This window comes from Barbus barbus (assembly GCF_936440315.1).
Source record: "Barbus barbus genome assembly, chromosome: 8".
In the NCBI taxonomy this organism is placed as follows: domain Eukaryota; kingdom Metazoa; phylum Chordata; class Actinopteri; order Cypriniformes; family Cyprinidae; genus Barbus; species Barbus barbus.
Window position 1 is genome coordinate 7,035,031 of NC_136736.1, and position 14,461 is coordinate 7,049,491.

The 14,461-nt window shown below is 36.4% G+C and overlaps 3 protein-coding genes across 4 annotated transcripts; 2 read left to right on the forward strand and 1 right to left on the reverse strand.

Annotated features, from left to right (window-relative positions):
- Positions 1-739: 739 nt before the first annotated feature.
- LOC306874210 (uncharacterized protein) lies at positions 740-3,717 on the forward strand. The gene is made up of 5 exons (XM_079424079.1): positions 740-984; positions 1,161-1,445; positions 1,821-1,942; positions 3,224-3,331; positions 3,489-3,717. Exons 1-5 carry the CDS (start codon positions 921-923, stop codon positions 3,600-3,602), a joined length of 693 nt encoding a protein of 230 aa, XP_079280205.1. The 5' UTR covers positions 740-920; the 3' UTR covers positions 3,603-3,717.
- Positions 3,547-9,640, forward strand: LOC306874209 (40-kDa huntingtin-associated protein-like). Of its 2 annotated transcripts, XM_079424078.1 has the most exons (13): positions 3,547-3,578; positions 4,203-4,386; positions 4,956-5,002; positions 5,085-5,157; positions 5,244-5,403; positions 7,153-7,221; positions 7,346-7,466; positions 7,562-7,654; positions 7,971-8,035; positions 8,164-8,245; positions 8,338-8,384; positions 9,091-9,146; positions 9,248-9,640. In XM_079424078.1, exons 2-13 carry the CDS (start codon positions 4,328-4,330, stop codon positions 9,327-9,329), a joined length of 954 nt encoding a protein of 317 aa, XP_079280204.1. In that variant the 5' UTR covers positions 3,547-3,578; positions 4,203-4,327; the 3' UTR covers positions 9,330-9,640. The 2 variants fall into 2 exon arrangements, with proteins under 2 accessions (XP_079280204.1, XP_079280203.1); XM_079424077.1 differs by lacking the exons at positions 3,547-3,578; positions 7,153-7,221 and having other exon boundaries at positions 4,212-4,386.
- LOC306874211 (epithelial membrane protein 1) lies at positions 9,641-13,399 on the reverse strand. Its single transcript, XM_079424080.1, has 5 exons — positions 12,892-13,399; positions 11,780-11,895; positions 11,525-11,633; positions 11,076-11,216; positions 9,641-10,936 (listed from the first exon to the last, which is right to left on the reverse strand). The coding sequence occupies exons 2-5, from the start codon at positions 11,861-11,863 to the stop codon at positions 10,776-10,778; spliced, it is 495 nt and encodes a 164-aa protein (XP_079280206.1). The 5' UTR covers positions 11,864-11,895; positions 12,892-13,399; the 3' UTR covers positions 9,641-10,775.
- Positions 13,400-14,461: the final 1,062 nt, after the last annotated feature.

Genomic DNA, 14,461 nt, shown 5'->3' on the forward strand with positions numbered 1-14,461 from the left:
TATATGTCATCTAATGTTTGTACAGGACCGTTGGTCGTCTAAGCAGCTGGAAAAACAACATTTATTTAATTTAAGTTAATTTAATGGATTATTTTAGGAAGCGCGCAAATAGTGATTCCTTAATAAATAACTAAAAAGCTGTCACTCTCTTCAGTTCATAGCCAGCTCACAAAGTTCCGCTACAATCAATAAAGATCTCTACATTGCATAATGAATGTATTTCTTAAATCGTGGTTACAGTGAGAGAATCACAATGGCCAATCAGATGTGTTTAAGAGATCGACAGAGATGTCTGTGATTGGTTATATTAATCAATCCTACAAAATAAGTTGTAAATAGAAACATTTGATGCTCTGCAAAACATACCCATGATCCGGCCCACATTTGGCCCGTGTGAAATCCAAGCTGGCCAGATGTAACCCGGATCTGGGCCAAAACTATGTTGCTGTCTGGGTAACCACAAAGAGGCACTGGAGAGCTAGGTTTGCTCAAATGTTTTGTGAATGTCCTGTTTCACTGAGTGATAAAGCTATAACCATTTTAAAGACCTCGAGCTTAATTTGTGCACACATTTATTCAAGAAACTACATTTCAGTGTTGAAATCTTGTTTAAAACCATTTATCTAGAATTGATTGTTATCAATGCCAACCAAAGAACAACAGTTTTGTAAAAGGGAATAATTTAGGAAGTGAGCTTGTGGAGTGAGAGAGAGGAAGTGGTTTCTGAGGATTGCATGAGATTCTGAGATTGTACTTGGTGTGAAGGTCCTGTGAACATCCACTGTGGTGTAATATGGCTTAACTTCCCATGTTGTCTGGACAGAAAGCAGTTTGTTTCTGAGCTTTGATGAAGCAACAGAGAGAAAGAAAAGGTGGCTCATTTTGTTTCAAATGAAAGGAAATGTAAATTTCGCTCAAGGATGTATGCAGCCAAGGCTGTCCTGTGTTGGATCGTAATTCTGTGCTGTTGGCAGGAAACTCTAGGTATTGTTGATCTTAATTTATGTCATTACAGTGTGTGTTTTATTTCATTTTTATTATTGTATTGCTGGATTTCTCACCCACACCCTCTTAAGCTGAATTAGAATCCATAAGTTATGAAGATATCAGGAGAGCACAGATGCTTCAATAACACCATGTTCTCTTCTCCGTTCATCCAGCCAAACCTAGTATCTCCATGCTGAACAGAATCAGAGTGGCACTAGCAGGGGAAAGGCTTGAGTTCAACCTGTCAGTTTCCATCCCAGCAAACTACACCACTAGCAAACTTGTATGCTACTACACTCAGAACAAGATGAACATTTGGAGTAAAGAACTTAAAAGTGAAGTATTTGAAACTACACAGTCGGTGAGGGCAAGTATCAACATGCACAATAGCTCCAGTTCTGGCAATTACTACTTTAGTTATGCAAATCAGAAAGTGCATTGGGTGGTTCGTGTGAGAGGTGAGTCTGCAGATCATTTTATTTCCTCTCTATGATTGAAATTCACTGGCAATTTATAATCTCTTAGTCACAAACATTTATTAGTATTAAAATACATACAAATATTGAAATTATGAGAATTTTACTCGATAGGTTTGTGGCTTGAGAGCCTATAGATAGGCTGGACAGATAAATATAAACGTTCATTACACATGCATTAAAAAAAATAAAGACATCATGTGAGTTTGGCCATGTGACATGTTAGACTGAAAGTGGCACTTTCAGCAAAAGAAAAGCAGTGATGCAAAAATTGTGGCTGAAAACACTGTTCCTCTCTTACGTTCTTTCTATTTCCCCCTTGTTAATTCACTCTTTCCCCAATTCGGTGTTTTCCAGATAAAGGTTATCAGGAGCCACAAGAGGAGTTAGAGAGTGCCATCATCACAATGATGGCATTCTCAGGAATTCTTCTCATCTTCTCCATTGCTGGGTCACTTTACATATTAAAGAGCTACAAGGTAACACTTGGCCACACATTGTGTCATTAGAACATACTGTAATAATTAAATTTTTCTAATTTGTCTAATGTAAGTTTCTTTAATTCTTTATGCCGCCTTTGATGCATAAATCAGATGATCATGCTGTAGAAGTTCAGGCAAAGGATTTCTGCAAGTCTGAAAGGACTCAATTTAACAGTGAGGGATTATACAGTGATCAGCCACAACATTAAAACCACTGACAGGTGAAGTCAATAACTTTGATTATCAGTGTTTAGGGAAAGTTCATTTTTAAAGTAATGCATTACAGCACTCTGTTACTCCATAAAAAGTAACTAAAACTGAAATTACTTTTTATGGACAGTAATGCATTATGTTTCTTTTGTGTTACATTTAGTCACCATGGCTAGGATTGCTTTTTTTTTTTTTTTTTTTAAATAACAACCCCCCAACTGTAAAGGCCCTTTCACACCAAAAGTGAAATTAATAAGCCTCAGGCTGAAGGAAGTACCTCTGTTCTGGCTAGCCTGTCTGGTCTAATCACAGAAGAGCTACTGTAGCTCAAATTGCTGGTAAACTCAATGCTGGCAATGACAGAAAGGTGTCAGAACTCACAGTGCCTCATAGTTTGCTGCGTACTGGGCTGTGTAGCGGGCAGACTGGACAGAGTGCCCATGATGACCCCTGTCCACCACTGGAAGCAATTACAATGGGCACATGAGTGTCAGAACTAGACCATGGAGCAATGGCCTGATCTGAAGAATCACTTTTTCTTTTAGATCAGGTGGAAAGCTGGGTGTTCCCTGCTACACTGCAAAAAAAATGTGAAGGAATGATTTGAGGAACATGGAAAAAAAAGTTGAATATGTTGCCTTGGTCTCCAAATTCCTGATTGAGCATTTATTGGACCAACAAATCTGATACACGGAGGCCTCACTTTGCAACTTGTAGGACCTAAAGGATCTTTTGCTAATGTCTTTGTCCCAGATGCCACAGGACACGTTCAGAGGTCTTGTGGAGTCCATGCTTTGGCAGCACAAGGGGGACCTACATGATATTAGGCAGATGGTTTTAATGTTGCTGTGGCTGATCAGTAGATATGGACTCATGACAAAGTGGTAAATTGTCAGTTCAGAAAATATCATGTTTCTGTTTTTATGCAAGATGCTCCAGATGTAGTTTCCAGAATTGCACTGATTGCAAGATGGTGCTGTTATGACCAAAAAAGGGCACAAGTGTACTGTCCGGAAAAACATGTGATGCTGTTAGTTTCAGCTCTAGTTTTGCTTCATTATTTTTTAGGAACACCCTCCTTGTAGAGATGGCAAAAATGAAGTTGCAGAGCACAGACCGGGGGAGAGTGATGAAGTGATTTTGGATGAAGATGCTGCATCTGCATCACTCTACACAGTGAGATAACAGTCTGTTTCTCTGTTTGGATTGTAGTCATTTGCTCTTTCTTTGTCTCAGTATTTGCCATTTGTTGGTAACCTGGCAACCTGTTTTTATAAGGATTTTAAAGTATGTCTCAAATAAATTTTTGTCGTCTTATACTCCTTTCCAACAGACTCTACAATGCAGATCAGGCTCTATTTATGATACACTGCATTCAGACACGATGCATGTAAAAAACACAAAGAAGAAAAAATCAGCAAAGGTTTGTTTAATACAGGTTTGTTGAATAAATGGTGTGATGTTACATTACACGTATAACCTATAATGTAGACCTAATAATATGCTTGTAAAATTTGAATATATAGCTTCAAGTATTAAATATATAAACATAGAGCGCATAATCATTATAGCATGTTTTTACTGAACTGAATCATGCAGAAGACATTTCATGACATACACAAATTTTAAATATAAAATACCTACAAACTCAGACAGAAAGCAACAGTAAAAATAGGAATCTAATTCATGATTATTATCTATCTTATGACCTGATGAAAAATTATGTAATGTGAATATATTTGGTGAAAAAAGACTCCTGTTTCAGAATATCAACCGTTTCTATTGCTGTTTTCTCTTTTAGCACTGCAACGCACAAGAAGATGAAGCTTTTGATTCTGTGTATGAAAACCTGTGAATGAAGGAATGATTGAGTTAATGAATGTGATTTATGAATACATGCTGGAATGTGCTTTTGTACAATTTAATATTTTATTGGCCAGTATGACAGAAAATAAATGAAAGATCAAAACAACTGAATATGTGTCGTTCTTCCCCCCAAACTCATCAAACCATTCACCTTCTTGCACAAATTGTACAATTTCTGCAGCCCGTGAAAGCCCCGCCCTTACGCTGTGTAAACCAATCAAAAGACATCTTCAGTTGCGTGCAACCAATGGGAACACTCGTATCCGAGCTTCCTGTCTGTTTGCTCCTCCTCCTGAAGTGTCAACAATGGCAGCCGAGGGAGATTTTCTGATGCGCTACCGGGCGGTGTCAAATAAACTGAAAAAGTAAGAGCTAAAATATATTACTAATACACGAATGTTTTCAACGTTAACTCTGGTAGACCATTAATGTTGTCTACAATGCTGAGCATAACCGAAGAATGTCGTGACAGCACTACACAAACCTCACTAGCATGTTGCTAATTAAATTTCAAGAGCTACAAAATGAGGTTCACATAAATACGATCTATTATTGTAAAATTACAGAAGATGTAACGTTATGCATGAACAGCTGAGGATGACATATTGTAGGTGTTTAATTTCAATCCAGCTGAGCAACATCTGTGCATATAAAAAAAAAAACATGCATAAAGAATGAGTTTCCAACATCCTGTCATAACAGGGTGTACCTTTGTCAAATGAGGGAAATCTACCACGTCAATGGAATATGAGTACAACTGGAATTATGAATACAAATGCATAATACTTGAGTAACTGAGTAATACATTAATATGAATGTAATGTAATAAAATAATATGTCTTAATGAAAATACTGTATGAATATGAAAAATAAGAAAACATAACCACATTGTAAATGAGCCTTTTAATATGTTCTTTTTGCCTCTTAATCACAGACGTTTTCTGCGGAAGCCTAATGTCGCTGAAGCAAGTGAACAGTTTGGTGAGCATTGTGTCAGAACAGAAGAGTGATGCGGTGCGGTAATACTAGTATGTGTTTATCATTATATGACATCTTTCCTCAGGTCAGCTGGCCAAGGAGCTCAAACAGCAGGACTGTCCTCAATATGCTGCCTTCTGTAATCTCGCCATGGCCCGGTAAAACTGTATCTCTCATAACTATTAATTCTCCATCCTAGATTCTGATCTAAAGAACTTGTGGAATGGTTTGTCTGTCTTCGTAGCTGTGAGCAGACCCTGTTCAATGCTCCAGGAGAAGCCCTGGCACTGACTGATGCAGCCCGACTCTTTCTGGCCTCGGAGCAAGAAACCCGAGCACTGAGGGCCCCTGGCTTCGATGAGAATATGCAGGCAGCAATGAACTGCTATACTTTTGCTATTAAGGTATTTGTCAGAAACGCATATTTTACCAGATACTTGCGCTCAAGCAGATAAGCATATATAAGCACAGGCTGTTATTTTGCAGAATGTTGGGCTCAGTTCATTCTTGAAATAGAATGAAAAGTCTCTTATAATTTTATATTTTTAATATAAAATTAAGTGATTCTCCTGCTCAGCGTAGTCTGATACAGTGTCAGTATAATTGAGATATTAATATAGGGTACAACGGGGTTAAAGGCACCTTTGATATTATTTTCATCTAAACCACTGGATGGCACAAAAACGTGACGTAGCACTTTCCAAAACATTCGCTTTTCAAGATGCATGTGTCTGATCTTTGACGCGATCGTGCGCAGCAGTGCAAAGTTAATTCTGTGCTTACTTGATCTAATATTTTATGTTTTTTAAAATGTTGTAGATTTAAGTTGCAAATGAGAATCGCTAAAATTAATGCATATATTTTGAGACAATTTTTTATGATTTTCAGTTTTGTTTAAGATAATTAAAGCAACAGTTTTTAAATAACGAAAGAATATGTAAAAGTATGGTATTTGGGGTAAAAAAGTGCCCCTGCTGTTGGGGTTAAAGGCGCACAGTAATTAACATGATAATTAATAAATGGCTGACTTCTCCATTTGTTGACATGACATGGTTAGACTCAGATGGTAAATATAATATATTATGTTGGGTGTCCATCTTAGAGATAATCACCATGTTTAGAATGAAACCATCATATTTAAAAACATGATATGATTAATATAAAATATCAATGATAGTCATAAAATATCATTTGTTGTTACTGCCTTAAATATATATTCAAGTATTAATAATACTTTCAGAATCTTTACTTATTAAAATGATTTTCTTTCTGTAAAATATATTTTTATATTAACATCTTTTAATGACTATATTTATTGAACAAAAATTAATTATTTTATTTTTCAAAATAAGCAGAAAATAGTACAAACTTTGCTAAAGTGATTGTTTTGAACAAGTATTAATAAAACATTATTTTAAAAAACATTATCGTAGCTGAAGTATTTGTGTCAATACCGTGTGCCTTTTACTTTACCGTGTGCCCGTTTGTGGGGTAAAAGGTCACCTCGTACATTTACATTTTTTTTTAACAAAATAAACAACTTGAATGATTTATTGTACATTTTAGGCGCAGTGAATAGCACATTTTTCCTAAAGTGGGCCTTTAGCCCCGCTGTACCTTACTGTTTTTAATATTTTTTCTTTTCATTCTGTTGTTTTTCTTATACTTATTTTTAAAATACATCTATTTTAATAAATGTTTATATAGCATTTATTTAATTTTAAGTAAGGATTTTTATTTTTTTCTGTAAGAATTTTTTTAATTTTTTTTGTTTGTTTTTTTAGTTTTAGTTAATTATAATAACCCCGGCCTGACAGAATCATCAAGCGTAATGTTACTTACTATTCACTTTTACTCACTATTACTGTTAGAGTTAGAAGAAGAGAAGATGACCATGAGCAGCTAAACAACTACTGCAAGCAAAGCTAAATATATTCTAAAGTAATTGTTCACCCCAAAATGAAACCGTTTTAGCTGATTATCGCTTGCAGCTATCTGCTGTTTCACATTTTGTGTTGAAATGCTCCTAAAAAATAGATTTTTTTGAACTAATGAAGTAAAAAGCCTAAAATCTTGCAATCACATGCAGATTTTGTGTTTTTTTTTTTTTTTTTAGATGTTATACTGCAAATATGTACTTATATATTGTTTAGGTCTATATTGAGATGAATCAGCCTGTTATGGCGGCCAGTCTCTCAATGGAGCTTGGCAATGCTCTGAAGGTGAGACATTAATCATTGTAATACACGGAGCGGCTTTCTGTTTATAAATGAACTAAAATTGCATATTCATCTTGTTCCATTGCGCTTAATCATGTTGTGGTCCTGTTTATATATTTGTGCGTAGGAGATGAACAGACCCGGGGAGGCCATAGTTCATTTCCAGAGAGCCGCAGAACTGGAGATTCAGACTCCAATTGAGGCCCTGCTGTCACTGTGGGAAATGGCCTCCTGCAAAATACTGACCCGTGAGTTCAGAGATAGCAAAATGATTAATTTTGGTATTGAGTTTAAGATGAAGTTCTGTGGTGGTCAGAGCAGTGATGTGATGTTTGATTGGTAGGCGATTACGATGGCGCTCTTGCTGTTATTTCTGAGATGCAGCACATGTATCAGGAAAGAGGACTACAGCTACCCGGGACAAACACCCCTGTCGGTATGAAAATAATCAACTTCCACAAGACAATACAATCAATCTTAGTTTTGAAATCTAGACGTGTGAGGTGTGCTGGTCTAAATTCAGGGATTTTCACCAGGTTTTGCTGTTTATTTGGTTTTTCTGATCAAAACCTGCAATCACTTGCAATTTATAAGCAGAAGTCATGTTACATTTTGTGACTGATTTTCCTACTTGTCAAGGATCTGTTTTGCATTTGCAGAGTCAGCAGTCTTTTAGTTTGGACACCAGCTAATAAGGAAATGCTGCAAGATCATTTGGATTCATGCTTCAGTTCTGATTGTTTTCATTCCAGGTGCGTTTATGGATATCATAGCAAAGTGTGAAATCTCCAGGGTATTACTTCTTATGCTACTTGAGGTAAATTATATATTTAAAATCTGTGAGGTTTACAAAAAAGCTCACATTTTGGACAATATGTTAAGAAACCAGAATAACATTAGTGCTATGCCCAAAAATGCCACTATATATTTGTGTCTGTGTTTTAGCCTCCCCCTCAAAAGTTGTTACCTGAGCACGCTCAAACACTAGAGCGATACGCCTGGGAATCCTTCGACTCGCATAGTCAGGGTAAGACTTTGTAGCTAATGGAGAACCAGGCAGGCACAGCATTTTATTTGACTGCTGTTCTTCAAAAACTGTTGTTACTGTCTGTCCTTTAGTAAACTTCCTTCCAGAAAATGTGTTCCTCCTCCTGCAGTCGGTTGTGGTGAGTATTTAAAATCTATTTGTAAAATTAGATTGTTACTGTCTGAGACCACATTCAAAATCCAATTTAAACCTGGAAATAATCTAGAAACAAGTTTTTGGATTCTGAAATATTTCAAACAATGGAGCATTATGACATAAAATAAGGAAGAAATATATTTTATTATTTATTATTTCTATGTATCTATTTATTTAAAAAATAAATAAAAAAATCCTAAATTCAGAAAGCATGCAATAAATTGATTCAAAGTCACAGTAAAGACGTTTTTAATGTTACAATGTATCATGTTTACACAAAAATATTAAGCAGCACAGCGATGTTTAACTTGAGCAGCAAATCAACATATTAGAATGATATTATTTAGGTATAGATAAAAATTTTATTTTATTTGTTCTTTTAAATTGTTGTAATTTTTACAGTATACAAATTTTTTTTTACTGTATTTTTGATCAAATAAATGCAGCCCTGGCGAGCATAAGAGATATTAAAACTAAATGAATATAATTTCAACTTTTTAATTAAATTCTTACATTGATAATATACTTTGAAGTGAAAATTTTATGAACTAGTAAATATGCAAAATAGAAGCATTTTCAGTTGTGGACTCTGACTTTTAGGCTACACTATTGTCTAAAATGCTATAAACTGATGACTAGTAGAACTCTTGGATTAAGATGGCTAAATGGTCTGACTGACCTGTTTACAGATGGCCTGTCAGGAAAAGGATACAGAATCTCTCAAGGCTCTCCAGACAGAACTATGGTGAGCTTTCTGCATTTCCTGACTCATACTATGCATTTATCTATATTAGATTGAAGCCTTTGCAATTCGATAACCGTAACCTTTCTCTTCTCTGACAACAGGCCTCTCCTTTCGGCAGAACAGAATCATCTCCTCCACTTAGTGGTTCAGGAGCGAATTACACCCTCCGGTCAGGGCATATGATTCAGTTCAATACACCCCCACAAAACAGTTCTTATTGGAACATTCCTATGCCAGCGCCTGGTGTATTTTGCATGAGGACTGTAGAAGGTCACTGAACCTAGCAGAGCTGTACATACACACATGAAAATTTCTCTAATGTCAGAAGTTTTCATGTCTCCTATACAAACTTGCTTTAGTGATTCGAATGTACATTTTATTCTCCATTTGTATATAGTAGTAAGATATTGTGTTGAAAAGGTAAATGATTATGTTGAAGTTTAAGGTTGTAAAATATTGATGTTGTAAATAATAAAATGACAAAAGAGATTCTTATGGCGAGGTTTTTATTTGTATGATTACTAAAATTAATGTCATCTCTGGTTTACACTGTTTGGCTTTGCATTGAAAAAATAACATTCTTTCCATTTACTGTTATACTGCAACATAAAAATACATCTAGAGCCAGCTAAAACTTTAACCAAACAAAGTAAGCAGAAACCGAATAGCTCAGATGTCCATAAGGAGCTTTTTTCCTTGAGAGGATGTTGAATAATTACTCCCATAAAACTATAAATACATATTGACATTGACACTAAAGCAATTTATAAATTTTGGAACATTCTGTGCTCTAGATTTGTACAGGGTGATCATCTGACCACATCAACAATCACTGTCATGCTAATCAAAAATGACAGGGCCCATTTAATTATCAAGAGAGCCTTTGTCCACACAGAAATTGAAAATAAATATGTTGGCTTAGGGTCTGTACAATGCAATTACAAAAGGATTGTGTATTCTGATGTCTACATGATCAAGGGAGTGACCACAAATTTGAACAGCACCATAATGCATCGCAGTAACAAAGATTTGACCCTTATTTGCCCAGAGAATGTCCTGTGCTATTGCCATCAACAACATAAAACAAATCAATTGAAATAAAAATTACCCATGTTTAAGACAAGGCCAATTCTTAAAGTGCAAGTGATCTTTAAAACTACACTTTGATAACATATATTTTTTTAAAATGTACTTTATATGTACAACTTATCTTTTTCTTTATACATGTTATAAATACATTTTTACATTTCCTTCTTGTATATACTGCATCTTTACACACTAACCCCTGCAATAAAGTGTATTTAGACCCTCTTCCTGCCCTCAGTGCTTTGCGAAACAAGGAAAGATGACCCATCAAACCGATCTATAGTATTACTCTAAACAAAGATGAAAAAAACATTTGTCTTCTTGTTTAAGAAACTTCTCTGGTCAATTTTCCTGAAATGCTGAATCAACACTTTCTCACTCACAGATTTAAACTGTTTCAATGAACTGCTGATGCTGTGCATCAGTTTCTACAATTCCAACCAACGCCTGTAATATTTGAGACAACTCATTATTTTTCAAGTTCTGTACTTTGAAGAAAAATAATTAAGGCTGTACATTAGCACTGAGAGCGAGAGCTAAAGTTTAATCCACTCGTTTGCGCAGGATGATGTACATAATTCCAGTGAAGAGGGTCAGCAACCACCCAAACCAGGCCATGATGTAGGACCAACCATACCAGCCATTCTTCTCGTCTCTGTGAAAGTGATCGGTATAGACTGACAGAGCCACCATGATGCAGAAACCTAGAGATTTCAAGAGAATTGCATAAATGTACAACAAAAAATAATGTCTGTATGACCTGTAGGACCCTTAAAACAACGAACTACACGTGTTTCAATAATGCCCAAATTTATCCTTAGATTTCCAGAAACAGGGACTTACAGGAGATGAGCTGCACAACTCCAGAGATGGTGAACCGCTTTCCTTTACCCAGAGTAAAGAGTTGGAATATGAACATGCACAGAGAGAACACAGCAAACAGGCAGGACAGCACTGCAAACGCCTGGACCGCTTGCAGATAGTCTAGATAGATGAATTAAAGGGGCGTCACATGAATGTCCTACACTCTTAAAAACTAAGGTTTTTACTGGCATGAAGAAACTTTAACATCCATGGAACGTTTTCATTGTATAAACGCTTATTTAGGTTATTAAAATGTTCTTCAGACTAAGTACAAAAATGGCTTTTGTAAGAACTGAATGGTTCTTCTGTGGAATCACTGAAGACCCACTTCTGGAATCTTTATTTTGAACAATGTACATATACACTGGGGTTGACTAGTGAAAATAGGCAGGTGTCCAAAAATGCATACATGCATACATTTGTCTTACCCTTCCGGTATGAGGTCGGTATATCCATGTACACCCAGACGTTATCATTGTTCTCCATCACCCATCTGCCCCACAAGTCTGTATAAAGGTTCTCTGTGAACCACCATGCCTGGGAAAAACAAAAACCAACAACAACAATACAAACGCCTTCAGATCACAACATATACTTTTTTCATACACATTTGTTAAAAAATCATGTGTCTGCATGCATGATGAAGACGTATGGATTTTATTACATGAACAATATGAACTTACATCGTCTATAGTTGCCCAAAAAAGGAAGAAAATTGTAGTCAGATGAAGCAAACAGATTCCTGCCAGGGCCTTGAACATATTCATAGGATGAGGGGGAAACAGGGCAGAACAATAACCTGTTGTAAGGGAAATACTATAAGACATAACATATTGTGTTTAAGAAATTCTATACATCAAAAGGTCCTGTGCAATTAATCAGCCAACCAATGATGACTTATAGAGAATAGCTTGTATTTAAAGATGTCCCAGAGGAAGAAAGAGGAAAGGGGCTTTAATGTTCTTTTTACATGATTCAAAATGAATCTATGCTTTTCATTCACACAGTGCTTTTAATGGTGTTCTAGTAATACTAATTAAGCCATGTGTGTTTGCACTTCCCAAAATGCTAATAACAACGCAGTCATGGCCTATCACATCATCACATTAAAGTTGCATAAATGCTATGCAATAAACAGCTATTGTTTTATCACTTCTATAGGGTCACTTTACTTTTTGGATACTAACTTTGTTTCTACTAAGATTACATAAATCTCCAACGGCTGTTAAACTACAGCGTCACGTGGGAGGAGAAGAGTCTTCTGTTTCTTTAAGTCACAGATCCAGTAGGTGAACTGGCATGTCATTTAAAATGCTGATGCATGCTGTTCATACAAACAACAATGTTTTAAGAGAAAAATATTGTGCTAAATCCCATTAAATTATAAAAAACTATACCAACAGTTCAGAGCAGACCTGCAATGCATTCATATTTTATATTCATTGGATGGCCGTTTACAATAACGCCTGGTACGATAAACAATGCATAAACAAAATATTATTTATTGGTTAATTCTAGCAAAGCTACATTACATACATTAGACAAATATACAATGGAAGCTAATGCGAAAGCACCCGCGAATTACAGATGAAAGAATTCGTGTCACGTCATGCGTTCGGATGCATTTTCTTCAGAACAGTTTTCATTCTATTCTAAACGTTCTATTACAGTTTAAAATATATTTCCCTTTCTTTTATGCCGATTCTAAGACGCTTAATTGTATCAATAAATAATAACTTTACAACCTCACTGGCATGAGAATTCTACAGCGATGGCACAGATAATAAAAGGTTACCTTGGGTATTTTAAGCTCTCAATTTATTTCTTGATTTTCGTAGCCTATTTGATGCCCCACCATCCGAGGATATTCGCACTTCCCCGCACCTCGTCCTTCGTCTCACACCCCTCCCGCACTCTTTGCTGCATAGAGGACCCCACCCATCTCAAGGACTTACTTTTAAGTCCTTACGTATCCCACATCCAGCGAAATCCTAGAACTGTATATTCGCTCTCTGGAAATTCATGCACGAGGTGTAGTAAGAGACACACAAACGTTGATTTCTCTCAATGTAAAAAAATCAGCCACCAAAACATTTTATTTTAAATGCCGGACTGCCAAATGTTTAGATGCCTCCTTAAACGCACTGTAAATGACTTTTGCCGAGTGCTCAGTAATTCTGTGCACGAGTTTGCGACGTCGTCATCCTATTACCTAAAGCTGCGATGTGCTATACAGCGATCTATCCGCGTGCCGCAGCATCCTAACTCAGCTCTTCTCGAGACGCACCGCAGACTCCACACTCGCCCGGTGTCGCACTCTGCAGGCATAAAAGTGGCTGAACGGGCCAAACACAGCACATGGCTGGCTACCCAACAATAGGGCGATCCCAGAGCCAGTCAAAACCCATTTCTCCAATCACGATAAAGTAGCGCAGAGGCAGAAAATGATGCGCAGGTACTTTGCAGAGGTTGATGATGAGTCATCTAAAGTATTGGGGGTGGATCTTGCCATGGATTACCTACAAAAGGAGACAGTCGTGTACTTTTTACGTGTGAGAAGGGGTCACCACCACAATAAATTCTTACCCTTTTTTTTCTTCTAGGTTTTCTTATTTTCTTTATCTTTATTATCAATCATTAACTTTTTTCTTTTACTTTCCTGTGTTCTGATGACATTGAATATATCCTTGATACAAATTGTGCATACAAAGTTGTATGTCATTAATGTCATCTCTGTACTGTTCATAAACATAATAATAAAAAATAATTCATTCACTTTCTCTTGGAGATTAATGACTATGCAAATTATACACCATCAAAGTTGCAATTTTATGTTATGTTCACGATTATTTAAAACAACTTCAAATATAAACACATAAATTTAATAATTATAATCTATAAACATAATATTCTGGGAAATGTCATTCTGAGCGTTTACTTTTGATGGTGGTAAGAATTTGAATTAACACGCTGAATACAATGTGTGAATACATTAGCTCACAATATCAGACTATATGCGATATTGTTTTCAGGAGATGAAGTCTCCGGAGTCCATCTTTCCCCAGATCCGCTCTGAAGAGCGTGTGTTGTGTGTTTCAGCTGCGGGCCGATGGTTCTGGACACGCTCATCAAGATCAAGAACGTGATGGACGGCACGCTGACCTTCAGACGCTCCTGCAGAGAGGGTGAGATGATAGATCCGTTTGTGTGTGAACCGGTTCTGATGTGTTTTGGGTTCTGAGCTGGTTCTGTCTGCAGGAATCTGCAGATCTTGCGCGATGAATATCAACGGCGGAAACACATTGGCGTGTCTGAACAAAATCGACACAAACACCAGCAAGGCGACGAAGATCTACCCGTGCCGC